Source organism: Petromyzon marinus, unplaced genomic scaffold (assembly GCF_048934315.1).
Source record: "Petromyzon marinus isolate PM22_M1 ecotype Great Lakes invasive population unplaced genomic scaffold, UKy_Petmar_22M1.pri1.0 PM_Scaffold_23, whole genome shotgun sequence".
Lineage (NCBI taxonomy): Eukaryota > Metazoa > Chordata > Hyperoartia > Petromyzontiformes > Petromyzontidae > Petromyzon > Petromyzon marinus.
In genome coordinates, this window is record NW_027423202.1 from 1,246,367 (window position 1) to 1,273,050 (window position 26,684).

The following is a 26,684-nucleotide window of genomic DNA, read 5'->3' on the forward strand; positions in this document are numbered from 1 at the left end:
ATGTCAACATCGGGAGCGGCGCACAAGAACCCACTGACGGGACGATCGGAGGATGAAGACGGCGTGGAGGAGGTTTCGGCAGTGACCCCGGAGTCCGGGGCCCCGGTGACGGCCCCCGAGAAGAAGAATGGGACGGAGCGGGAGGAGAAGGCGTCCGGGGGTGCCAGCGCTCCGCCGCCGGGCGTGGGGAGCACGTTCGCGGGGCAGCTGGAGCTGCTCACGCAGGCGATGGCGCAGCTCGGCGCCCGAATCAACATGGAGAAGGCGTCCGGGGGTGCCAGCGGGCCACCGCCAGGGGCGGGGAGCGCGTTCGCGGAGCTGCTGGAGCCGCTCACACGGGCGATGGAGCAGCTCTGCGCACAAGGCAACGTGGTGAAGGCGTCTGGGAGTGCCAGCGCGCCGCCGCCAGGCGCGGGGAGCGCATTTGCGAGGCAGCTGGAGCTGCTCGCGTGGCCGATGGCACAGCTCTGCGCCCAGATCTGCGCCCAGATCGAGGAGGTGGAGGCAAAGGTGCGCGCGCTCGACACGCATTTTGGATGGGAGCGGCGGATTCCCGCCAACCTGCTTCCCGCTAATTTCAAGATTGGCGCCATGTTCCCGACGGGGGCTCCGCGGGAGGCGGCCGCCATTTTGGCTGCGACGCCGCTGGCGGCGGCCATGTTGGTTGGGGCACGGCAGGCGGCCGCCATTTTGGCTGCGACGCCACAAGCGTCCGCCATTGTTGATGCGACGCCGCATGTCGGCGCCATGGGCGCTGCGGCGCCGCTCTCCACCGTGGGTGCCGCCAAGCACGCGAGGTCTGCCGGCGGCGACGCCGCAGCTCTGCACCACGCTGCGCCCGCCGGAGGGGGCCCAGGTACGGCCGCGGCTCCGCCCCTCGCTGTGCCTGCGGGTTTTGCTGCGCGCGCCGCCGCGGCTCCGCATGTCGCGGCGGTCGCGCGGTGGGCCGCCGGCTGCGCCGCGGCCCCTCTCCGCAGCCGCGCCTGGGGTGTGGGCCGCCGACGCTGCGGCGGCTCTGCACCTCGCAGTGCAGCGCATTGCCGTGCCGACGCCACGGCTGCGTGTCTCGCCGCGGGGTGGGCAGCAGGAGCCGCCGCTCGGGCCGGCGCGCACCTGGGGCCTCCAGCCCTCATCGCCAAATTGTCGGTTTATGTGTTGTCGGGGCTGCCCAAGTGTCGGTTGTGTTACGTTTGGGCTGCCAAATTGTCGTTACCGAGTGATGTGGGCTTCGTAAATTTGACTTTATTGTTGTTGGGCTGCCCTGGTGTTGTGTTTGGTTCTGGGGGCGGTCCGTCTTCGTAGCCACTTCCATGGGGTTGTCAGTTGTAACCACTACCGAAAACAGTCGCTTATGCACGCGCCCGCCGAACAGCACACCCGTAAACAGCCGCGTAGGCACGCGCACGCTAAGCGCTCCGCCCCGATGTAAACAACCATGCGTGCGCGCGACCACCAAGCACTCTTTACTCTCGTATCCGCCGCAAACAGCCGCGTATGCGCACGAGCGCAAAACAGTACTGTACACACTCGTACCGGTATGCGAACACCAAACACTCCGTCTCCCTCCTCGCACTCACAGTGACGACGACACAGCTTTATCCTCTATTAGCGGTTTTATTCCCCGCGAGTATCCCGCTAACTACGAGTGTCTGTGCGAGTCAGCAGGCCCTCCTAACCTATTCCTCGAGGAGCCCAGATTCAGCTTATCCTGCCTATAGCTTCGCTTTCTACCCTCTATTCAATAGCCCAAACTTACCTCTCCTCTACTTACGATTGCTTCCACTCTGCTGCACTGAACGCTGTAGAAAGGCGATACTGTGAGTCGTCTCCGGAGAGGGTTGAGTCTAGCTGCGCTGGGCTCGTCGCACGGACGTCTCGAACGGCTGACCCTCCTGCCTCGTGGACCGCGATGATTTTGCAGAAGAAGACTTTTTTTACTGTCCCCCTCACCTCCTTTTTATCCTACCTATCACCAAACATATTGCACGGACCCTACACATCATCGCTCGTGCCTTTTCATATTCGAGTCTATTAGCTTACCTATAACAAAAGGCACTCCGATGCTTTCGCACCTATGCTGCCCGGCCAAATCAGAGGTCGCGTTATTTGTATCTCATTGTCATCGAGTCCATAATGCCATTCATAATAAAGGCGCACTGTGGTTCTCACACCCCAGCTGGCCCTGTCCATTCAGATGTTGGATATTCTTATCCCTTTGTTATCTAGATCCCTGATCCTAACAAAGGAATTCCGTCCTGTGACCTTATCTAGCACAAAAGGCATTCAGATGCTTCCGCCCCACGTCGTCCTGCTCATTCAAAGGCCTGAATGCTCCTATCCTGTTGTCATTTGGATCCGTGAGCCCACCTATAATCAGGGGCATTCAGTTCCCATTTCCATCTATAACAACAGGCATCTCGTGGTTCACACGCCCCGTGGTGTCTTTACGGCCTCCGCCACAACTACGTGATTTTAATATCAGGTCACGGTGCCGCAGTTCGTGTCAGCTACGGGTGGAGATATCGCCCAAATTCCCGGCCATTGGAAACCATGAAACTTAATCCAATTAGGGGCTTCTGGAAAAAACCTATCGGCCAGGTGATCTCCCCTTCCGGCTCTACGTGGGGTGTGTGTGCATTCGTGCGGGGGTTTGGGGGTGCGAGGCGCAGTGCGCCACGTCGGCGTTGTCACCCCCCGGGGCTGGTGTCGCGGCGGTGGGCACGGTCCCCGACAGAGCTACTCCGCCGTGGTGGCACCACACAGCCCCCCGAGGTGCCAGTCCCCGTACCGGGTTGACTAGAGCACCTCGCCTGGGTAGCCCCTACGAGGTAGCGCCGCGGGGTCCGCGGGACAGCCCTCGTGGCTGGTCTTGGCGTTGGCGGCCCCGTCTCTCGGGGTTCCGGCGGCGGTCTCCTCCTCCACTCCAGTGGCTCTCTCCGGTCCTGGGTACCTGCGGGCTGGGAGACAAACTCGGGGGAGGTGGGGTTCAGGGGTCGTCGTCCCCGTCTCCCCTGGCTTGGGTCGGGACCCTCTGGGGCCCGGGGCCCCGTGGGGCCCATATACGGCACGAGGCCCCCGCGTATGGGGGGTGTGTGGACCCTGGGGTTTCGGGGTCCTTGAACGGTGGGGTTCTCCCTCGCTGGGGTCGCCCTCCATGGTTTCAGTCGCCGGACATTGACTACCTTCTCCCGGCCCCTCTCTCCCCCTTGAATCAGTACCGTCCAGGGGGAGATCTGTCGCCCCAATATCCAGGGTCCCCGGGCGCTCCGCTCCTGCCGCTGGTGTGCGGTCTCGCCTTGCGGGTAGGCCCGGACCCTAGCTTCTCGTAGGATCTCCATCAGGTGCTCCATGGGGTGGCTCCCTCCCGTTGCGGCGGAGGGACACCGAACAGCAGATCTGTAGACAGGCCAGACTCGCGACCAAACATCATTAGGAACAGGGTCTGTCCCGTGGATGTGTGTACCGTGGTGGCATAGGCGAACAGAGCATAGTTGAGGTGTTCGTCCCAGTCCTGTTGATTCGCGGCCGCCATGCGTATAAGGTTCCCGGCTAGGGTCTGGTTCATCCTCTCTACCATCCCATTTGCCTGGGGGTGATACGCCGTAGTTTGGTCCTTCTGGATCCCGAACTCCCGGCACAGCGCCTGGAATAGCTCTGCCTCGAACTCACTACCTTGGTCAGTAATGACTCATTCGGGGATCCCGTGCTTAAGTACGTAGTGTTCTACGAACGCTCGGGCCACTACGAGGGCTGTCTTATCGGGGATGGCCACCGCTACGGGATAGCGTGTGAAGTACTCCACCGCTACGAGAATATACCGGTTGCCCCGGTGGGATCGCGGGAATGGTCCCTGCAGGTCGATCCCAACTGGCTGGTTCATCCAGCTGACGCGGAACGGTCTCAGGAGTACCTGACACGCCCTGCACCCAGGCGGCCACGTCTTGAGCCAACTTGGGCCAGAGATACTGGTGACGCAGGGTTTCCCTAGTGCACCGTTCCCCGTCATGGCCCCCGAGCGGGTGGTCGTGTACCAGCCTTAGCAGCTGGGGTCGCACCTGGGTGGGAACGCAGATGCATCCCGGCTGGCCGGCTTCGGTTAGTTCCCATACTACCCCGTTCTGCACACACAACCAGGCATACAAACCACTCCAGGGTCCTGGTAGGGCGTTCTTCTTCCCCCGTAAGGCCGTCTCCACCGCTGCCAGATCTGGATCCCGCAGCTGGGTCCGTCTCAGCTGCTTGTCGTCCAGGCCCGGGAAGGCGCAGCCGACGTCCTCCTGGATCCGATCGGGTGGGGTTGGGCGACCCGTCGGGCCCCGGTGTGTCGGCTCCGTGCCTGTCGAGTGGTCCCCCGGGTCCCTGGTTCCCCCTGCCGGGGTCTCTGTTGCGCACACACCACTGTCTCTCACCGGGGGGGGGGGGGGGGGGGGGGGGGGTTAGTCTCGGTGAGCTCCGGGGGGCCCACCACCTGCCGGCAATGGCCCCCCGTGAAGCACGGGCAGACTTCCTCCACCCTTTTCTCGGCGCACACCGCGGGCCGCCTTGACAAGGCGTCCGCGTTTGCGTGCGTACGCCCAGCTCGGTACTCTATTTGCAGGTTGTACGCCAGCAGCTGCGCCAGCCATTGGGCCATCTGCCTCCACGGTTCCTTGAATGTAAGGAGAAACTGCAGGGCATAATGGTCGGTGCACACCCGACATTTCCTGCCGTACAAATACGGTCGGAACTGTTTACACGCGAAGATCACGGCATACAGTTCTTGCAGGTCACGCAATAATTCAGCTCGGCTCCACTCAGGGTCCGACTGGCGTATGCAATGACCCGCTCCGTCCCACCCTGTACCTGTGACAGCACCGCGCCCAGCCCACTGCTGCAGGTGTCGGTGTCCAAGATAAAATCCGTGGTGAAATCGGGGAAAGCTAGGGTGGGGGTGTGGGTGAGGTGGTCTTTGAGGGTGGTGAAGGCCGTTTGGCAGGCCTCCGTCCATCGATAGGGGTTCTTAGGGGAGGTGAGTTGGGTGAGGGGGCGTGCAGTCTCGCTGAATCCCTTTACTAATCGACGATAATAGGTGGCGAGTCCCAAGAATGACCTGATCTTCGTCAGATTCCTGGGCCTTGGCCATTCCACTACGGCGCGCACCTTTTCCAGATCGGTGCACACCCCTGCCTCGCTAACTCGGTGTCCGAGGTACCCTACCTCCCGCTGCGCAATGTAACACTTACGCGGCTTGAGCTTGAGATGGGCTGTTAGCAGTCGCTGTTACACCTCTCGCAACCTGGACCAGTGCTCGGACAGAGATCTGCTGAACACTATCATGTCGTCCAGGTAAATCAGGCACTGTTCCCACTGTAAACCCCGCATTACCAACTCCATCAACCGCTGGAACGACGCGGGCGCGTTAGTGAGTCCGATCGGAAGCAGTCGAAACTCGAACAGCCCCATCGGGGTGGTAAATGCGGTTTTCGGCCGATCCTCCTCTGCCATCTCCACCTGCCAGTACCCGGACGCCAGATCGAGGGTGCAAAAATACCGTGCTCCTGCGAGGCTGTCAAAGGTGTCGTCGATGCGCGGGATGGGGAAGGCGTCGCCGAGGGTGACTGCGTTCAACTTTCGTTAATCAACGCAGAACCGGGTCGACCCGTCCTTTTTCGTCACTAGCACCACCGGGGCAGACCACGGGCTCATCGAGGGCTGGATTATGTTATCATCTAGCATATCCGCGACTGCCTCCTTGATCTGGGTCCGTTCAGGCGCGCCCACCCAGTATGCGGGGATTTTGATAGGTCGGGCTGCACCCGTGTCAATTGTGTGCTTAACAAGGTCTGTCCGACCTACATCCGAATCGTGCTCACTGAACACGTCGGCGTACTCCTGCAACAACCCGCGCAGCTGATCGGCCTCCCCCTTGGGTAAGTCCGCCCAAGGCACATGTAACGCGTCATGCAAGGGGATGATCTCGGCTCGGGGAATCGGACCGACCCGCCAGGCCAGAACCTGGTTGTCCTCGGGGCGGCCAGGGTCTTCCGCCCAGAGTGCGAACACCGAGTCGTTAGAGTGGCGCATGTGCAGGGGGTGTATGGTGCCTACTGTGGTGCGCCGTCGTAGCATCGCCGGGGTACTGTGTGGGTTAAACACCCAGCGTGGCTGACCCGACGACTCCGTACCGCTCTGCCAACTCCGGGTGAGGAGTTAGCATTACTTTGCCCGATGGTCGGTTTGTGGGGTCGGTGGAGGGTGTTGCCACTGGCACCAGCATCTCGGCAAATGGCCCGATTGTGACGGCCGACACCAGCATAGCGGCCACGGGTGTGAAGCGAGGGCGATTTGGCTTGGGTCCCAGGAACGGGATCCGCTCCCCACTGCGGGGCTGCACGTTGAGCCCCAGTTTCTCCAGGAGGTCCGTACCTGTAATACACTCGTGGCACAACACACTCGAGACGTAGAATTCCTGTGTGCACACCTGGTTTCCGAGACGGACCTCGAGGGAGATCCTTCCCAGCAACCCCATCCCGGCTCCGCTCGCTGTGTGCAGCACGCGATCTGGGGCCTGCAGGCGGCTCACGTCAACCCCGTGCACGCTGCAGTGCGCGGCGCTCACGAGTGAGGCTACGGCCCCCGTGTCCAGTAGGATCCGGGTGCGCTGCCCATTCACCTGTCCTTCCACCAACGACGTGGCCCCCGTGATTCCCGCCACCAGCTCCCGCAGCCAGTCGCCCGTGCTCACCATGTCCCTGGGTGTTGTGGTCGGAATCTGCATGGTGTCACTCGCTCACCATTATTATTATTGTCGTTCTGCAAAGGGACCGTGTTGACTGCACCCCTAGGTGGTCCACTCTCTAGGGGGCGTTGGCGTTTAACCGTGGCGCGTTTCTAGCGCGGGCGATCTGAGGACAGTCCCTTACGAGGTGCCCTTGACGGTCGCACAGGTAACATGCTCGGGGAAGGGCGGCGGCCCCGTAGGAGCCTCCCCGCCCGCTCCCTATTTCCCCTCCCGTATGCCGCTGCCCAGACTCCGCCTCTAGTCGGGCTACCCTCCCGGCCAGCCCTCCCACCTCGGTCTGAACCGTCTCCACTGTAGTCTGCAGCACAGTCATGTGTGCCCGTACTTGGGTTACCTTGTTGTCCACTTGGGTTATTCTCTCACCCACTTGGGTTACCTTGTTGTCCACTTGGATTATTCTTTCACCTACTTAGGTTACCTTGTTGAGATGCTTACAGTTCATGTCTGGCTGCCACCACGCCGTGCGAGTTAAGGATCGCTGGATTTTCTCTGCGGCCAGCTCCTCAATCACCTCAGTCGTGTACCCTGGGCGTGCGATCTTTGTTAGCTCGCGCACATCCTCGGCATAATCGCGCAGGTCCTCGCCGGGTTGGCGATGGCGTGCCTCTAAGGCCGCTTTTGCCTCCTCATTGCGCGTACCGAAACGCAGATCAAGTCGGCGAATCAGCTCCTCTAGCTGTGTCTGCGCGCTTGTGGGTAGGGCTTCCAAAAAATCGGCTGCCCGCCCATCCAGATTCATATTAAGTTGACGTAACGCCTGCGCGTCCGTCCACCGAGGATGTTGCGGGCAAACGCTTTCCACGAAGGGGTACCCCGGCCTGTGAATATATGCCTTATTTTCGCGTGGGGTAACGCGGGGGTTAGTACTGCTTCTGACGCCAAACTTTGGGGGCAAATGTCCCAAGCCATCACCGAATTGTCGGGGCCGTTGGCTCCCGACTCCCCCGCCACATTGATCCCACTACCCCTCGGCTGCTCTGTGGGGTTTGGGCTAGCGACCTCCACTACCCCGCCCTCCTGTGCTGCTGACCGCGTCTGCATGTTTTAACCGATGGGTAGGGCGCGTCGCTTTACACTAGCGGTGCGCTGCGAGGCGGTGTACCGCGAGGAGCGCGTTCGCCCGTAAAAACTCACTCCCGCCCGTGAACAGACTTGCCCGGTGCGTGTCTCCCTCCCACCCCCGCTGCACGTGCACCGGTAATAACAAACGCGCCTCTACCCCCTGCCCATCCCAGTACACCAATCGCACGCGAGGGGGTTGGGGTCAACGGATGGGCGGGCGGGACGTTTGCCGTGCGCGCGCCGCCGATTGAGGAGGGTCGGCTGGCTCTGAGTTAAAGAGCCTGTTCGAACAGTCGCGCGAATACGTGCGCGCTCGGCGCTTTAGCTCGCTGCTTCTCGATTAGCAATCGCGCAGGCACGCGACCACAACACCGTCGCACAGGCACACGAGCGCTAAACACCACCGTAAACAGCCGCATAGGCACGCGCACGCTAAGCGCTCCGCCCCAATGTAAACAACCTGTGGGTGCGCGCGACCACCAAGCACTCTTCACTCTCGTTTCCGCCGCAAACAGCCGCGTATGCGCACGAGCGCAAAACAGTACTGTACACACTCGTACCGGTATGCGAACACCAAACACTCCGTCTCCCTCCTCGCACTCACAGCGACCACGACACATCTTTATCCTCTATTAGCGGTTTTATTCCTCGAAGAGTATCCCGCTAACTACGAGTGTCTGTGCGAGTCAGCAGGCCCTCCTAACCTATAACTCGAGGAGCCCAGATTCAGCTTATCTTGCCTATAGCTCCGCTTTCTACCCTCTATTCAATAGCCCAAACTTACCTCTCCTCTATTTACGATTGCTTCCACTCTGTTGCGCTGAACGCTGTAGAAAGGCGATACTGTAAGTCGTCTCCGGAGAGGGTTGAGTCTAGCTGCGCTTGGCTCGTCGCACGGACGTGTCGAACGGCTGACCCTCCTGCCCCGTGGACCGTGATGATTTTGCAGAAGAAGGCTTTTTTTACTGTCCCCCTCACCTCCTTTTTATCCTACCTGTCACCAAACGTATTGCACGGACCCTACACATCATCGCCCGTGCCTTTTCATATTCGAGTCTATTAGCTTACTGATAACAAAAGGCACTCCGATGCTTTCGAAACCTATGCTGCCCGGGCCAATCGGAGGTCACGTTATTTTTATCTCCTTGTCATCGAGTCCCTAATCCCATTCATAATAAAGGCGCACTGTGGTTCTCACACCCCAGGTGGCCCAGTCCATTCAGATGTTGGATATTCTTACCCCTTTATTATCTAGATCCCTGATCCTAACAAAGGCATTCCGTCCTGTGACCTTATCTAGCACAAAAGGCATTCAGATGCTTCCGCCCCTCGTCGCCCTTCTCATTCAAAGGCCTGAATGCTCCTATCCTGTTGTCATTTGGATCCGTGAGCTCACCTATAATCAGGGGCATTCAGTTCCTAATTCCATCTATAACAACAGGCATCTCGTGGTTCACACATCCCGTGCCGCGTGTGTAATTTCGTCCGTGGTGGCTTTACGGCCTCCGCCGCGACTACGTGATTTTAATATCAGGTCACACGGTCCCCAACGGAGCTACTCCGCCGTGGTGGCACCACATAATTCCTGCAGTCACGAAAGCTTTGAATCTAATTTCACCCACATCATCACCAACATCATCACCCACATCATAATCTTCATCTACATCATCATCGACATCATCACCAACATCATTATTATCCACATCATAATCATAATCTACATCATCATCGACATCAGTATCATCCACATCATCATGACCACCCACATCATCTTCAGCCACATCAGCATCCTCCACATAACCCTCATCCACATAACCATCATCCACATCACCATGACCAACCACCATCGTCTTCGGCCACATCACGATGTGTTTCTCTATCTTTGTGTCTGTGTTTTTGTATTCCTCGTGACCGTGTCCCTGTCACTGTTTCTGTGTCTCAGTGTTTCTGTGTTTTTGTGTTTACGTATCTCTGTTTTTCTGTGTCTCTTTGCCACTGTGACTGTGTTTCTGTGTCTCTGTGTGTTTTTGTGTCTTCATGATTCTGTGTCGCTGTGTTTATTTCTGTGTCTGTGTCTCTCTCTTGCACTGAGTGTTCTGCACTCTTTTCACGTCAGGGAAGCCGTCCCCTCCTTATCTAATGACGTCATCAACCAATGAACTGGTCACTTTTTTTGCAATGACCCTTCTCCATGTCATCAATAATAGCGTAGCATGTGAGGCTTTGACTGAATTAAAATATGCAATAGGCACAATAGGCGACGTTATGGGAAATGGTCTTCCTTTCTTCTTCATACCACATTCACAGAGAAGCCAGGAGAGAGGCAGATTGGATGCTAAGAGCTGCAGGCATGCATTGGTTTACACCATGGGCCTGGGGCCTGATGAGAATCACATTTAACACGAGTTTCAACGTTCAGGTTCTCATCAGTGGCAGAGTCAGGCTCGATTGAGCCTGATGAAGGTGAATCTGCTGCTGATGAGACAATGAAAGTCAAAACCGGTCCGGAGTATTGCTGGAACTGAACAAATGGTTCAAGCAAGCCTGACTCTTGATGAGACACTGAATGTTAAAACCGGTCCAGAGTTTTACGTGTAAGAACAAATGGTTAAAGTGAGCCAGAGAGGCCCTCTGATGCTTTGTCTTCATCGGCCTTGATAGCAAGCCGAGTGTTACAGAGTATCAGAGGAGGTGGGAGTGTGCGTATTTGCTTTTTCGGAGTTGGTGGGATGCTAAGTTTACCAAACTAATGTGAGCATCCAACGCCCTGCATGAACATAAAGGGCCGGTTGACTCTGCCCACGTATGTATGTTGAACTTCTTTCGCAGTATATGTAGCCAACCTTACTAATCGAAAGTCCACGTGTGTACATTAAAGTCATCACCATCTTAACCACACGTTCAGGGCGGTGCATGAGGTCTCGAGGCTTAATTTTTGCAGTGTGTAGATGATAGAGGTTTTTGGGAGGCACCTGGGGCCCAAAGGTGCGGTAGAGGTAATGGACACTTTGACCAGAGGAAAAAACTGCACCACGTAATGTGTGTAAACACATCATAGCGGTAGTCAAGTCGACAGGCTGAGTTTATTGATTGCAAGGGCCCTTAATCAGACCATGCCGAAAGTGACTCATCGGGGCCACTGTGCATCAGCGTCCACACCGAGTGGAACCGTTCTATGCATGATGAGGCACAAGTCCCACCGTGGGTTTCAAGGGGGAGTCGGTGAAGTCAAGACCCAGACCCCTCCCCGTCCCCTCCCCCGCTCATGTGAACTCCGAGTTGCATGACATACAGACGAGTTTGAGACGATGTTACGAATATTGTATTTTTATTACGTCTTTTAAACCAACAATGATACTTATATAACTATGAATAAAATTAATCTTAACTGTTAACAGGTGGCCTTGGTACTTGCCCTTTTTGGCTTCATCTGTGATATCACCAGGCCACCTCAGCTCTCAAATGCTGGTTCAGCTATGCCCTTCCATGTCCTGGAAACCGTGGCGAGGTCATCCTCTGAGGACTGCCCGGATGAAAACCAGGATGGCAGGGCCCAGCTTAGGGCTAACTACACTAATGGGCTAGTCCCATGTGTGTGGTGTGTGTAGTGTGTACAGTCAGTTCTGCTATAAAGCATGTTTTCATCACACAAATATTGTATTAAGGAACACATTCTTTTTATGACGCGGATGAGAATGGGATAAACGCGATTGAGTGAATAGAACTATGCCGTGCGAGTTGGAATAAGCGGTTGTATGGCTGCCTCGGCATAAGATCACGCAAGGCGAATCTAGCTGCTACCCATGCACCTCAGTCATTGTTCAGCCTGCATACGCATCTCGCGTGTCATCGCGGACTGTGTTTTACTCTATACAATATTGCTGTATTCGTCTCGCTTTATCATGCAACTTTGTTGATTTTCTATTACAATGGAATATTAATGAATTAACCATGTTTCTTCTAATATTATGTGTTTATCATGTGGTTAGTAACTTTATTTGATAATATACATTTGTTAAACGTTATAAAGTATGTTTTATGGGTGGAAAAGGGGTAACTTTTGATGCTATGGAAACAAATTAAGCCTTTAACATGTTTTTCCTATACTTGCCTAATGACCAAATTATAGTCGACCCTTCTGCACCGCGACTTTCCCCATTGCGGTTTCAATATATTGCAGGGTCGTTATAAGAAATAAAATGGGAATTTTTGGGGAGTTTTTGGGAGTTTTGCGAAAGCCACAGATGACACGCGAAGGTCAGCAGACGACAAAAAAAGTTTAGGGACTCATAAATCCATAAAATATATGTACAGTACTGTATAATATTAATCTATTGTATCTTTCAATACCATAAATATACACAATTTATTTTTTAAAGTTACATTTTGTAAAAAGTTAAGTTTGCTAAAAGAACTCAAAAGCCAGCAGACGACACGCAAAGGCTGAACATGTAGAGATAATTTGAAAAGTTTAGTAACTGGAGGTGCTTGCTTCGCTCACCAAAGGGACCAAAACATTTAACTTGGTTTTTCCAGATCGCGGGGCCTGCACCGCTAACCCCCGCGATGTGGAAGGGTCGACTGTACTTGTTTAATTACCAACTTACTTAATGACCGTATTCATGTAACCAATTACCGTCGTTAAGAGGGGTTTCATTCTACATGTGTGGGGGTAAAAAACTCAGGAGATGGGATCTGATATTGATGCTAGCACCGGAAGTTGCTCATGTATTTGCTTAGGCGAGCGTGTGTGTATACGGTGTGTGGAATGTGTACGCGCCCAGGATGAGCATTACGGTCGCATGCGGTGCATTTCTTAAAGCCACGGAAGAATGAGCATACGGCCCTGTATGCTCGAACCAGACGTGACTTCTTCTTCTCTTTCTGCAGGGGTTCACCCCACTGTCTAGTCTCCTCCTTGGCGGATGCCTCTGAGTGGATTGATGTGTCCACAACAGGGACACACTGACTCGGCACTTCCTCATCCCTCGGCACTTCCTCGTCCCTCGGAATTTCCTCATCCCTCGGAATTTCCTCATCCCTCAGCCAGCTGTGCGCCAGTGCCTCTGCTGGTGTCATCCGCAGAGCTGGATCCCATCTGTTGAGACACATAGAAATATATGGCACACGTGGCAAGGGTGATAATGATGTAAGTATTTACGTGCATTTTTTTCTCTTACTGTGTCCATTAACTTACGTGTGTATGTTCAACTTATTTCGCACCATACATAGCCAATCGTGCCAATTGCAGGTACGGGTGAAGGACAACAAACTACATTCAATCATGAGTTTAAAAAAGTAGTTTTCAATCTATATTTAAAAGTTAATTGCCCCAGTGGTGTTGTGGTTAATTTGTGGTTCATTTGTGGTAAGCACTTTGTGTGTATTGAGTGTGATGTATTCGTTTAGCAAGTGTAATCCAATGCAGCTCCGTGAACACTGGACGGACATGGTTGGATCTTGCAAATAATCTTGTACATGCTGCAGCTTCCTAATGCTTTTTGCAGACGTCCCGTAGACTAGTGAGTTGCAATAACCTAACCTATACGCCACGATGTTGGCTATGTCATGACTCAATAGTGGCTGATTGTGTCATAGAGCCCTGATTAAAAAAAGAATTGCAGGACCTGACTATATAAAAAAGGGAGAAGCATAAATCCTCCACTATTGGTGATGACTGGCAGATGAACCTTCTGTTCTCCCCACTGTGCCACCTTGATGTATTTTTCCCCCTGGTGGTCCGTCATTGTGAACATCGCTCCACCACCCTCAATTGTTGTTGGAGGGTCAATGCTTACAACTGTCCAGTAGCCTCAAGGTACGTGTAGCCTGGCGTTGCCCAGTGGCATCCTTCACCGAGCCCCCTCCACATACATGATATACATATATCGATATATGTTCCTTTTAAGGGCTTCCATGTTAGAGTATGTGAGTCTATTGGTTTCTATAAGTGTATAGACCATGTGAGTGTATGAGTCTGGGTCTTTATATGTGTATGGACACGTCAGTGCATGTGAGTCTATTTGTCTATGTATTTGTAAATGTATGGCTGATGTAAGTGTATGCAAGTTTGTGGGTCTCTATGTAAGTGTGTGGACATTAAGGGCCTTCATGATGGTGGGCAAGCTCAGGTGAAGCTATGTGGCCAGAAGTCAGAGCCATTCCCTGTTTACCTTGGGGTGCGAACGGGATGTCCTCTGCCTCCCACATTATTTAATGTGGCTGATCGATGCCTGGGTGGGGTCGAGTAATGGCTCCCTATTGGTCAACCAAGTTATGTATGCTCATCTGGTGATTGCTGCTCACTCAGAGGCGAAGTTAGAAGCACAGATGTTGAACCTGGAGTGTACTACTGAGAGGTGTGGTCTTACCATCAGTTGCACCAAAACTAAGCACTTGCCTGGGTATTTTGTATCATCAAACATTCCACACCCTCAGCTCCCTGTTTGTCATGGAACAGTTGTGGAGAGAGTGGAGAGTTTCCCAAACCTGGCCAGTGTGCTTATGACCAGCTCTGGTTCGACAGCAGAGGTTTCACTCTGAATCAGCAGTATTTCGGCGTTTATTTATCGGCTGAGCAATGCTGTTTGGAAGCTACCTAGTTTGTCGCTCCATACGAAGCTTCAGATCTTCTCGGGCACAGTCATGCCCTCTCTTCTCGATGCTTGTGAAACGTGGACCCCTCTAAAGGAACATCTGTGCCTGTTAGGGACGTTTAGGCTGGCCTTCCTTCGATCCATCCTAGGTTTAACCAGGCTGGATTGTGTGAGGAACTCACACACTTCGGGGCTAATGGCGGATATTGGTATGGACCATGTGAGTGTATGACAGTATATGGGTCTCTCTTTACGTGTGTAGTGTAATAACGCGGGCTGCTGATGAGGAAGCGGCAGAGGCAGCAGGGGGCAGTACACACGTCAGCAGAGGGAGATCTAAAGGGAAGCCCAGGAATAAATCGATCTGGAAGCCTGAGAACCCGCTAGTAGGTTCGAGAAAGAGGGCGGTGCAAGGGCGGGGCGAGGCCACGCCAGGGGAATAAAAGGGGGCCCGGGACCGGAGCTCGGGGCTGTTGCTGGAAGTGGATCCCTTCGCCGTGTCGCCGTTCGTCACCTTCTTCGGTGCCGTCTCCGACCACCTTAGACGCCGCAAGCTAGACAGCCTGCAGACTGTTCCAGCTAGGTAGTACCTTCAAGAACATGGATGTGTGACTAGTGCGTACGCACGCGGGGCACATGTGGTTTCCTGACGTGTGGAATAAGGAAGGTCCCTTAAGAACCCTGTCTCCGACTGAGTCACTACACGTGCATGGACCATGTAAGTATGTGAGTCTGTGGGTCTCTATGTCAGTGCTTTTTTTACATGCAAGACTATGGACAATGGTGTTTAATGGGAGACATGGCTTGGAAGATGAAGAATAATCAGAATAAAGGGTTGAGCTAGTGATCGTTCGCCAGTGATGTTAAACTATTAAACGCTTTTCTTTTTACCAGGTGACTGAATGGGAAAACCTCTCGGTGGTATGGTGGGGGCGGGGGTGTGTTCTTATTCCAGGCAGCGGCTAATGAAGTCGTGGAACTCCGAGTCCTGGCTCCCGAGTGCCAGGTAGAGGGGGTGACTGCCTGGGACCCTGCTTTGTCCGGACATCAAAGACATCCCCGAACCATCTGCAGGAATGATGCAGACCAGGTTAAACATCACAACAAACCACAGCACCCTGGTACACCCACAGCGCAGAAACAAAATCTTTTGGTGCTCTGACATAGATCAGTGGGAGTGCTTTGACCGCTTGTTGCAGAAGTTCATGGTTCAAATTCTGCAAGCCGCCCTGGTTATTACTTCAGTATTAACCATATGATGCTTTGCGCTGTTTGATTTAAAATGGGACATTACAGACCTTGTGAAGTAATAAAATTACTGTGCTGGCGTTATGCCCGCTACTGTGAAATGACTGCAGTTGGTGTCTGTGAAACACAGCAGGCACCTTCCTTTGTGATAGCTTTGCATTCTAAGAATGATAGCGCAAATACCAAGTGCAATCAATAATTATTAACTATGATAAATCCTAGAGGTAAAGAAAGAAGAGCTATTTTAACTGTGATTTAATCTCTTTCAAACAAAACATTATTTTTTACCAGGTAAAGCCCACTGAACTATTGCCTCTTCTTCAGAGGCGACCAGGCAAAGGGGAGAGGATATGGTCCCGCAATGTACAGCAGCCAGGGTGGGGATCCACGCGACGACCTTCTACATTGCAGGTGAGGGAGGAAACGTCTCCTTGCATCTGCAGCTTCCCAAAAACGTCCGATCTGATTGCTAAACGTGGTTTTGAGCATTGCCCTTCACATTACAGATGATTCTACTAAAATAATGATTACTAGTCACAACTGGCGTCTCTTTAATCGCTTGCACTTCATGGAACTTTTATTTGCTTGCCTGTGTCAGGTGGTGGAGAGCCTTAATGACACAAATTTGGGCAGATCACCATGAGGCCTAACCCTTCCCCAAAAAAAGCATTACGAATTATATTGACTGCAAAAACACGTGTGGAAGTAGTTAACTATGCAAAGTAATGCACCACTAAACTCTTAACAGACGCAGCTCTGCCTCAAACTTAATGCGCTTCCCCCGCTCGCCCCTTCACTCACCAAAGTACTTGTTTCTCCCAGGCGCGCCATCAATCAAATTCTGAGGAGGCATCCCGAGGGTCTACACACAATTTACAAAGAGACAATGATCACCCATACAGTATTGACACACTTGTGTGGCATGTTTTGTCTGTGAGCACCTACTGATGATGGCACAGCACCCAAGGCCACACCGCAGTAGCTATTTTACAAATCACTCTAGGTATTGATTTAATGCTGAGTCGATATTTGAGAGGCCAAGGACTGGTCCAACATTCAACACCACACGGTCAGGGCGCTAACCACTCAGCTACCACTCCCGATGGTTCTCGCATGCAGGCACACGGCAGTGTTATTGGCATGGCCCAGCAAAACCGCGTACGCAGCACATTGCAGAAGTTCACCGATCAATCCCAGTGACTGCCCTGGTCTTTCCTGCGGTATTAAACCACAAAATACTATGCACCATCTGCCTCATTCACAGTGGAGGTTATGGGTCCCGTGGCTTCATTTGAAATTGCTTATATGGTTGTGACAATTGTCTTCATTACAAGCAGTTGAGATGAAACAACAATAATTGGCGCGATAAATGCTTGTTCATCTGACAATTCAAATTGTTTGCAGGTGGTTTTAGGGTTACATGTGGCCAATCCGTGGCCTCACGCAATAATCTATCACGAGTCATAACACCAGCTCTAAAAATCTATGCGTTCTGCTCACGGTTACCTTGACGGGTCTACGCCTGAGTAATTGGTTCTGTCACGCGGTTGAATGCAACTCATTAGCTTGTGTGTGGACAACCCTGCAACCAGTCGCGAGCACGTGTATGTCTCTTTCTCACAGAAGAGACGACTTAAGTGGTCTGCTCAGGGAATTGTAAGTAACTATTTCCTGTCGCATGTTCTATTGGTCATACCAATTTTGAAGATTATGTTAATACCCTTGATGCGGAAATACTCGCTGAGAAGTGAACGTGGTTAGAAGCAATGACTGAGTTGGGCAATTTCAAGAGCAAATTGGTCATGAAATTGATGACAATAACGGAATTGTCAGTGTTACTGCTGTGTGGGCAATACCTCCATATAACACGGGAGCTGGTCGTGTTTGTTGATGGCCGGAAAGAGGATGCGTCCGGTAGCCAACTCGGCCACTGTACAACCCAGTCCCCACATGTCAACCGGGAAAGATGACATGTGGCCCAGGTACGCCTCTGGGGCAAGGTACGCGTGGGAACAAAAAATCTGTGAACCTGTGAATTACAAAAGACAAATATCACAAATATAGCCTTTAACAGCAACACACAGGCACAAAAAAACAAGTATAAAAACACATGTAATCACCCATAGATCTAGACACATGCACACACACAGGCGCAGAGATGCAAACACGTGTACACGCACACACACAAAACGTCCCCATATAGCCTTTAACAAATTTCTCTGGAATTTGCTTTTAGCGAGCACCTAATGAAGGCCTGAACAACACACACGAGGATGGGTGGCCAGCACCACGCCCATCCACCTTTGTCTCCTAAAGTGGTGGTGCCTATGCACCGCACATGGTACTCATTAATGGCTGAGTCGACCTAGGGGAGGCCCAGGACTGGTTCAGATATTCACGAACGCGCATTTTACTCCAGTCACCAGGATTGTAGTGCTGTCGACTAACCCCAACACTACGGTTCCTCAATGCATAAACAAAGAAAAGTTCCCCCGTGTAGCCTTAGACATTGTTGGGGCAAGTGCAATTAGTGACCACCTATGAAGTCTGGAACGACACTTGAAGGGGGTGGGTGGTTCTTTCGGTGAAGTCACGTAGAATGAGAATAAAATAATAAATTGATCAATTAAAATAACTCAATAATATTCTCACGAAGTTTCGGCCCTTCACCTGATGAAGGCCGCTTGTGTTGTGGCCGAAACGTTGTGAGAATATTATTGTGTTATTTTATTTGATCAATTTATTATTTTATTCTCATTCTACGTGACTTTACCGAAAGAACCAAAGAATATAAACACTACACTACTGCTCCTCAAACTGCATAAACACACATTCTCACACTCAGCCACACACTCACGACTCACGTTGGCGTCCCACCAAAAAGCTGTTTTCAAAACTCATCATCCGGATGGTCCCTGCACCAGGCTCTTTAATCGACATGTTCCTCTAGACGATGGGCAGCAGAAGATATTCACATTCAGAGGTTATGATAATAATGTCAACTTGTAATACGCCAATGCCACGCAGTATTCACTCTATCTGGAAGAGCGAGAACCACTCTGAGGCAGGAGGAGGGGCCACAGATGATGTTTCACACCATTGGTGTGATCCACCAACCTGTGGCTCTACAGTGCTGAATTACAGGCATGTAATTCAGCACACCATTGGTGTGATCCACCAACCTAGTCTCGGTGAGCTCCGGGGGGCCCACCACCTGCCGGCAATGGCCCTCCGTGAAGCACGGGCAGACTTCCTCCACCCTTTTCTCGGCGCACACCGCGGGCCGCCTTGACAAGGCGTCCGCGTTTGCGTGCGTACGCCCAGCTCGGTACTCTATTTGCAGGTTGTACTCCAGCAGCTGTGCCAGCCATCGGGCCATCTGCCTCCACGGTTCCTTGAATGTAAGGAGAAACTGCAGGGCATAATGGTCGGTGCACACCCGACATTTCCTGCCGTACAAATACGGTCGGAACTGTTTACACGCGAAGATCACGGCATACAGTTCTTGACAGGTCACGCAATAATTCAGCTCGGCTCCACTCAGGGTCCGACTGGCGTATGCAATGACCCGCTCCGTCCCACCCTGTACCTGTGACAGCACCGCGCCCAGCCCACTGCTGCAGGCGTCGGTGTCCAAGATAAAATCCGTGGTGAAATCGGGGAAAGCTAGGGTGGGGGTGTGGGTGAGGTGGTCTTTGAGGGTGGTGAAGGCCGTTTGGCAGGCCTCCGTCTATCGATAGGGGTTCTTAGGGGAGGTGAGTTGGGTGAGGGGGCGTGCAGTCTCGCTGAATCCCTTTACTAATCGACGATAATAGGTGGCGAGTCCCAAGAATGACCTGATCTCCGTCAGATTCCTGGGCCTTGGCCATTCCACTACGGCGCGCACCTTTTCCAGATCGGTGCACACCCCCGCCTCGCTAACTCGGTGTCCGAGGTACCCTACCTCCCACTGCGCAATGTAACACTTACGCGGCTTGAGCTTGAGATGGGCTGTTAGCAGTCGCTGTTACACCTCTCGCAACCTGGACCAGTGCTCGGACAGAGATCTGCTGAACACTATCACGTCGTCCAGGTAAATCAGGCACTGTTCCCACTGTAAACCCCGCATTACCAACTCCATCAACCGCTGGAACGACGCTGGCACGTTAGTGAGTCCGATCGGAAGCAGTCGAAACTCGAACAGCCCCATCGGGGTGGTAAATGCGGTTTTCGGCCGATCCTCCTCTGCCATCTCCACCTGCCAGTACCCGGACGCCAGATCGAGGGTGCAAAAATACCGTGCTCCTGCGAGGCTGTCAAAGGTGTCGTCGATGCGCGGTATGGGGAAGGCGTCGCCGAGGGTGACTGCGTTCAACTTTCGTTAATCAACGCAGAACCGGGTCGACCCGTCCTTTTTCGTCACTAGCACCACCGGGGCAGACCACGGGCTCATCGAGGGCTGGATTATGTTATCATCTAGCATATCCGCGACTGCCTCCTTGATCTGGGTCCGTTCAGGCGCGCCCACCCAGTATGCGGGGATTTTGATAGGTCGGGCTGCACCCGTGTCAATTGTGTGCTTAACAAGGTCTGTCCGACCTACATCCGAATCGTGCTCACTGAACACGTCGGCGTACTCCTGCAACAACCCGCGCAGCTGATCGGCCTCCCCCTTGGGTAAGTCCGCCCAAGGCACATGTAACGCGTCATGCAAGGGGATGATCTCGGCTCGGGGAATCGGACCGACCCGCCAGGCCAGAACCTGGTTGTCCTCGGGGCGGCCAGGGTCTTCCGCCCAGAGTGCGAACACCGAGTCGTTAGAGTGGCGCATGTGCAGGGGGTGTATGGTGCCTACTGTGGTGCGCCGTCGTAGCATCGCCGGGGTACTGTGTGGGTTAAACACCCAGCATGGCTGACCCGACGACTCCGTACCGCTCTGCCTACTCCGGGTGAGGAGTTAGCATTACTTTGCCCGATGGTCGGTTTGTGGGGTCGGTGGAGGGTGTTGCCACTGGCACCAGCATCTCGGCAAATGGCCCGATTGTGACGGCCGACACCAGCATAGCGGCCACGGGTGTGAAGCGAGGGCGATTTGGCTTGGGTCCCAGGAACGGGATCCTCTCCCCACTGCCCTCCATGGTGGTGCATCGCTGGCGGGGCTGCACGTTGAGCCCCAGTTTCTCCAGGAGGTCCGTACCTGTAATACACTCGTGGCACAACACACTCGAGACGTAGAATTCCTGTGTGCACACCTGGTTTCCGAGACGGACCTCGAGGGAGATCCTTCCCAGCAACCCCATCCCGGCTCCGCTCGCTGTGTGCAGCACGCGATCTGGGGCCTGCAGGCGGCTCACGTCAACCCCGTGCACGCTGCAGTGCGCGGCGCTCACGAGTGAGGCTACGGCCCCCGTGTCCAGTAGGATCCGGGTGCGCTGCCCATTCACCTGTCCTTCCACCAACGACGTGGCCCCCGTGATTCCCGCCACCAGCTCCCGCAGCCAGTCGCCCGTGCTCACCATGTCCCTGGGTGTTGTGGTCGGAATCTGCATGGTGTCACTCGCTCACCATTATTATTATTGTCGTTCTGCAAAGGGACCGTGTTGACTGCACCCCTAGGTGGTCCACTCTCTAGGGGGCGTTGGCGTTTAACCGTGGCGCGTTTCTAGCGCGGGCGATCTGAGGACAGTCCCTTACGAGGTGCCCTTGACGGTCGCACAGGTAACATGCTCGGGGAAGGGCGGCGGCCCCGTAGGAGCCTCCCCGCCCGCTCCCTATTTCCCCTCCCGTATGCCGCTGCCCAGACTCCGCCTCTAGTCGGGCTACCCTCCCGGCCAGCCCTCCCACCTCGGTCTGAACCGTCTCCACTGTAGTCTGCAGCACAGTCATGTGTGCCCGTACTTGGGTTACCTTGTTGTCCACTTGGGTTATTCTCTCACCCACTTGGGTTACCTTGTTGTCCACTTGGATTATTCTTTCACCTACTTAGGTTACCTTGTTGAGATGCTTACAGTTCATGTCTGGCTGCCACCACGCCGTGCGAGTTAAGGATCGCTGGATTTTCTCTGCGGCCAGCTCCTCAATCACCTCAGTCGTGTACCCTGGGCGTGCGATCTTTGTTAGCTCGCGCACATCCTCGGCATAATTGCGCAGGTCCTCGCCGGGTTGGCGATGGCGTGCCTCTAAGGCCGCTTTTGCCTCATTGCGCGTTCCCGAAACGCAGATCAAGTCGGCGAATCAGCTCCTCTAGCTGTGTCTGCGCGCTTGTGGGTAGGGCTTCCAAAAAATCGGCTGCCCGCCCATCCAGATTCATATTAAGTTGACGTAACGCCTGCGCGTCCGTCCACCGAGGATGTTGCGGGCAAACGCTTTCCACGAAGGGGTACCCCAGCCTGTGAATATATGCCTTATTTTCGCGTGGGGTAACGCGGGGGTTAGTACTGCTTCTGACACCAAACTTTGGGGGCAAATGTCCCAAGCCATCACCGAATTGTCGGGGCCGTTGGCTCCCGACTCCCCCGCCACATTGATCCCACTACCCCTCGGCTGCTCTGTGGGGTTTGGGCTAGCGACCTCCACTACCCCGCCCTCCTGTGCTGCTGACCACGTCTGCATGTTTTAACCGATGGGTAGGGCGCGTCGCTTTACACTAGCGGTGCGCTGCGAGGCGGTGTACCGCGAGGAGCGCGTTCGCCCGTAAAAACTCACTCCCGCCAGTGAACAGACTTGCGCGGTGCGTGTCTCCCTCCCACCCCCGCTGCACGTGCACCGGTAATAACAAACGCGCCTCTACCCCCTGCCCATCCCAGTACACCAATCGCGCGCGAGGGGGTTGGGGTCGACGGATGGGCGGGCGGGACGTTTGCCGTGCGCGCGCCGCCGATTGAGGAGGGTCGGCTGGCTCTGAGTTAAAGAGCCTGTTCGAACAGTCGCGCGAATACGTGCGCGCTCGGCGCTTTAGCTCGCTGCTTCTCGATTAGCAATCGCGCAGGCACGCGACCACAACACCGTCGCACAGGCACACGAGCGCTAAACACCACCGTAAACAGCCGCATAGGCACGCGCACGCTAAGCGCTCCGCCCCAATGTAAACAACCTGTGGGTGCGCGCGACCACCAAGCACTCTTCACTCTCGTTTCCGCCGCAAACAGCCGCGTATGCGCACGAGCGCAAAACAGTACTGTACACACTCGTACCGGTATGCGAACACCAAACACTTCGTCTCCCTCCTCGCACTCACAGCGACCACGACACATCTTTATCCTCTATTAGCGGTTTTATTCCTCGCGAGTATCCCGCTAACTACGAGTGTCTGTGTGAGTCAGCAGGCCTTCCTAACCTATAACTCGAGGAGCCCAGATTCAGCTTATTTTGCCTATAGCTCCGCTTTCTACCCTCTATTCAATAGCCCAAACTTACCTCTCCTCTATTTACGATTGCTTCCACTCTGTTGCGCTGAACGCTGTAGAAAGGCGATACTGTAAGTCGTCTCCGGAGAGGGTTGAGTCTAGCTGCGCTTGGCTTGTCGCACGGACGTGTCGAACGGCTGACCCTCCTGCCCCGTGGACCGTGATGATTTTGCAGAAGAAGGCTTTTTTTACTGTCCCCCTCACCTCCTTTTTATCCTACCTGTCACCAAACATATTGCACGGACCCTACACATCATCGCCCGTGCCTTTTCATATTCGAGTCTATTAGCTTACTGATAACAAAAGGCACTCCGATGCTTTCGAAACCTATGCTGCCCGGGCCAATCGGAGGTCACGTTATTTTTATCTCCTTGTCATCGAGTCCCTAATCCCATTCATAATAAAGGCGCACTGTGGTTCTCACACCCCAGGTGGCCCAGTCCATTCAGATGTTGGATATTCTTACCCCTTTATTATCTTGATCCCTGATCCTAACAAAGGCATTCCGTCCTGTGACCTTATCTAGCACAAAAGGCATTCAGATGCTTCCGCCCCTCGTCGCCCTTCTCATTCAAAGGCCTGAATGCTCCTATCCTGTTGTCATTTGGAACCGTGAGCTCACCTATAATCAGGGGCATTCAGTTCCTAATTCCATCTATAACAACAGGCATCTCGTGGTTCACACGTCCCGTGCCACGTGTGTAATTTCGTCCGTGGTGGCTTTACGGCCTCCGCCGCGACTACGTGATTTTAATATCAGGTCACGGCGCTGCGGTTCGTGTCAGCTACGGGGGGAGATCGGTCAAATTTCCGGCCGTAGGAAACCATGAAACTTAATCCCATTAGGGACTTCTGGAAAAAAACCTATCGGCCAGGTGATCTCCCCTTCCGGCGTTCGTGCGGGGGGGGGGGGGGTGTGCGGCAAAGTGCACTACGTCGGCGTTGTCACACCCCAGGGGTGGTGTCGCGGTGGTGGGCACGGTCCCCAACGGAGCTACTCCGCCGTGGTGGCACCACATAATTCCTGCAGTCACGAAAGCTTCGAATCTAATTTCACCCACATCATCACCAACATCATCACCCACATCATAATCTTCATCTACATCATCATCGACATCATCACCAACATCATTATTATCCACATCATAATCATAATCTACATCATCATCGACATCAGTATCATCCACATCATCATGACCACCCACATCATCTTCAGCCACATCAGCATCCTCCACATAACCCTCATCCACATAACCATCATCCACATCACCATGACCAACCACCATCGTCTTCGGCCACATCACGATGTGTTTCTCTATCTTTGTGTCTGTGTTTTTGTATTCCTCGTGACCGTGTCCCTGTCACTGTTTCTGTGTCAGTGTTTCTGTGTTTTTGTGTTTACGTATCTCTGTTTTTCTGTATGTCTCTTTGCCACTGTGACTGTGTTTCTGTGTCTCTGTGTGTTTTTGTGTCTTCATGATTCTGTGTCGCTGTGTTTATTTCTGTGTCTGTGTCTCTCTCTTGCACTGAGTGTTCTGCACTCTTTTCACGTCAGGGAAGCCGTCCCCTCCTTATCTAATGACGTCATCAACCAATTAACTGGTCACTTTTTTTGCAATGAACCTTCTCCATGTCATCAATAATAGCGTAGCATGTGAGGCTTTGACTGAATTAAAATATGCAATAGGCACAATAGGCGACGTTTTGGGAAATGGTCTTCCTTTCTTCTTCATACCACATTCACAGAGAAGCCAGGAGAGAGGCAGATTGGATGCTAAGAGCTGCAGGCATACATTGGTTTACACCATGGGCCTGGGGCCCGATGAGAATCACATTTCACACCAGTTTCAACGTTCAGGTTCTCATCAGCGGCAGAGTCAGGCTCGATTGAGCCTGATGAAGGTGAATCTGCTGCTGATGAGACAATGAAAGTCAAAACCGGTCCAGAGTATTGCTGGAACTGAACAAATGGTTCAAGCAAGCCTGACTCTTGATGAGACACTGAATGTTAAAACCGGTCCAGAGTTTTACTTGTAAGAACAAATGGTTAAAGTGAGCCAGAGAGGCCCTCTGATGCTTTGTCTTCATCGGCCTTGATAGCAAGCCGAGTGTTACAGAGTATCAGAGGAGGTGGGAGTGTGCGTATTTGCTTTTTCGGAGTTGGTGGGATGCTAAGTTTACCAAACTAAAGTGAGCATCCAACGCCCTGCATGAACATAAAGGGCCGGTTGACTCTGCCCACGTATGTTTGTTGAACTTCTTTCGCAGTATACGTAGCCAACCTTACTAATCGAAAGTCCACGCGTGTACATTAAAGTCATCACCATCTTAACCACACGTTCAGGGCGGTGCATGAGGTCTCGAGGCTTAATTTTTGCAGTGTGTAGATGATAGAGGTTTTTGGGAGGCACCTGGGGCCCAAAGGTGCGGTAGAGGTAATGGACACTTTGACCAGAGGAAAAAACTGCACCACGTAATGTGTGTAAACACATCATAGCGGTAGTCAAGTCGACAGGCTGAGTTTATTGATTGCAAGGGCCCTTAATCAGACCATGCCGAAAGTGACTCAGCGGGGCCACTGTGCATCAGCGTCCACACCGAGTGGAACCGTTCTATGCATGATGAGACACAAGTCCCACCGTGGGTTTCAAGGGGGAGTCGGTGAAGTCAAGACCCAGACCCCTCCCCGTCCCCTCCCCCGCTCATGTGAACTCCGAGTTGCATGACATACAGACGAGTTTGAGACGATGTTACGAATATTGCATTTTTATTACGTCTTTTAAACCAACAATGGTACTTATATAACTATGAATAAAATTAATCTTAACTGTTAACAGGTGGCCTTGGTACTTGCCCTTTTTGGCTTCATCTGTGATATCACCAGGCCACCTCAGCTCTCAAATGCTGGTTCAGCTATGCCCTTCCATGTCCTGGAAACCGTGGCGAGGTCATCCTCTGAGGACTGCCCGGATGAAAACCAGGATGGCAGGGCCCAGCTTAGGGCTAACTACACTAATGGGCTAGTCCCATGTGTGTGGTGTGTGTAGTGTGTACAGTCAGTTCTGCTATAAAGCATGTTTTCATCACGCAAATATTGTATTAAGGAACACATTCTTTTTATGACGCGGATGAGAATTGGATAAACGCGATTGAGTGAATAGAACTATGCCGTGCGAGTTGGAATAAGCGGTTGTATGGCTGCCTCGGCATAAGATCACGCAAGGCGAATCTAGCTGCTACCCATGCACCTCAGTCATTGTTCAGCCTGCATACGCATCTCGCGTGTCATCGCGGACTGTGTTTTACTCTATACAATATTGCTGTATTCGTCTCGCTTTATCATGCAACTTTGTTGATTTTCTATTACAATGGAATATTAATGAATTAACCATGTTTCTTCTAATATTATGTGTTTATCATGTGGTTAGTAACTTTACTTGATAATATACATTTGTTAAACGTTATAAAGTATGTTTTATGGGTGGAAAAGGGATAACTTTTGATGCTATGGAAACAAATTAAGCCTTTAACATGTTTTTCCTATACTTGCCTAATGACCAAATTATAGTCGACCCTTCTGCACCGCGACTTTCCCCATTGCGGTTTCAATAT

General features: G+C 53.1%; 1 protein-coding gene across 1 annotated transcript; it reads left to right on the forward strand.

Moving 5' to 3' along the window:
• Positions 1-26,460, forward strand: LOC142922944 (uncharacterized). Its single transcript, XM_076063883.1, has 4 exons — positions 1-856; positions 12,734-12,992; positions 15,334-15,529; positions 16,012-26,460. The coding sequence occupies exons 1-2, from the start codon at positions 1-3 to the stop codon at positions 12,751-12,753; spliced, it is 876 nt and encodes a 291-aa protein (XP_075919998.1). The 3' UTR covers positions 12,754-12,992; positions 15,334-15,529; positions 16,012-26,460.
• Positions 26,461-26,684: the final 224 nt, after the last annotated feature.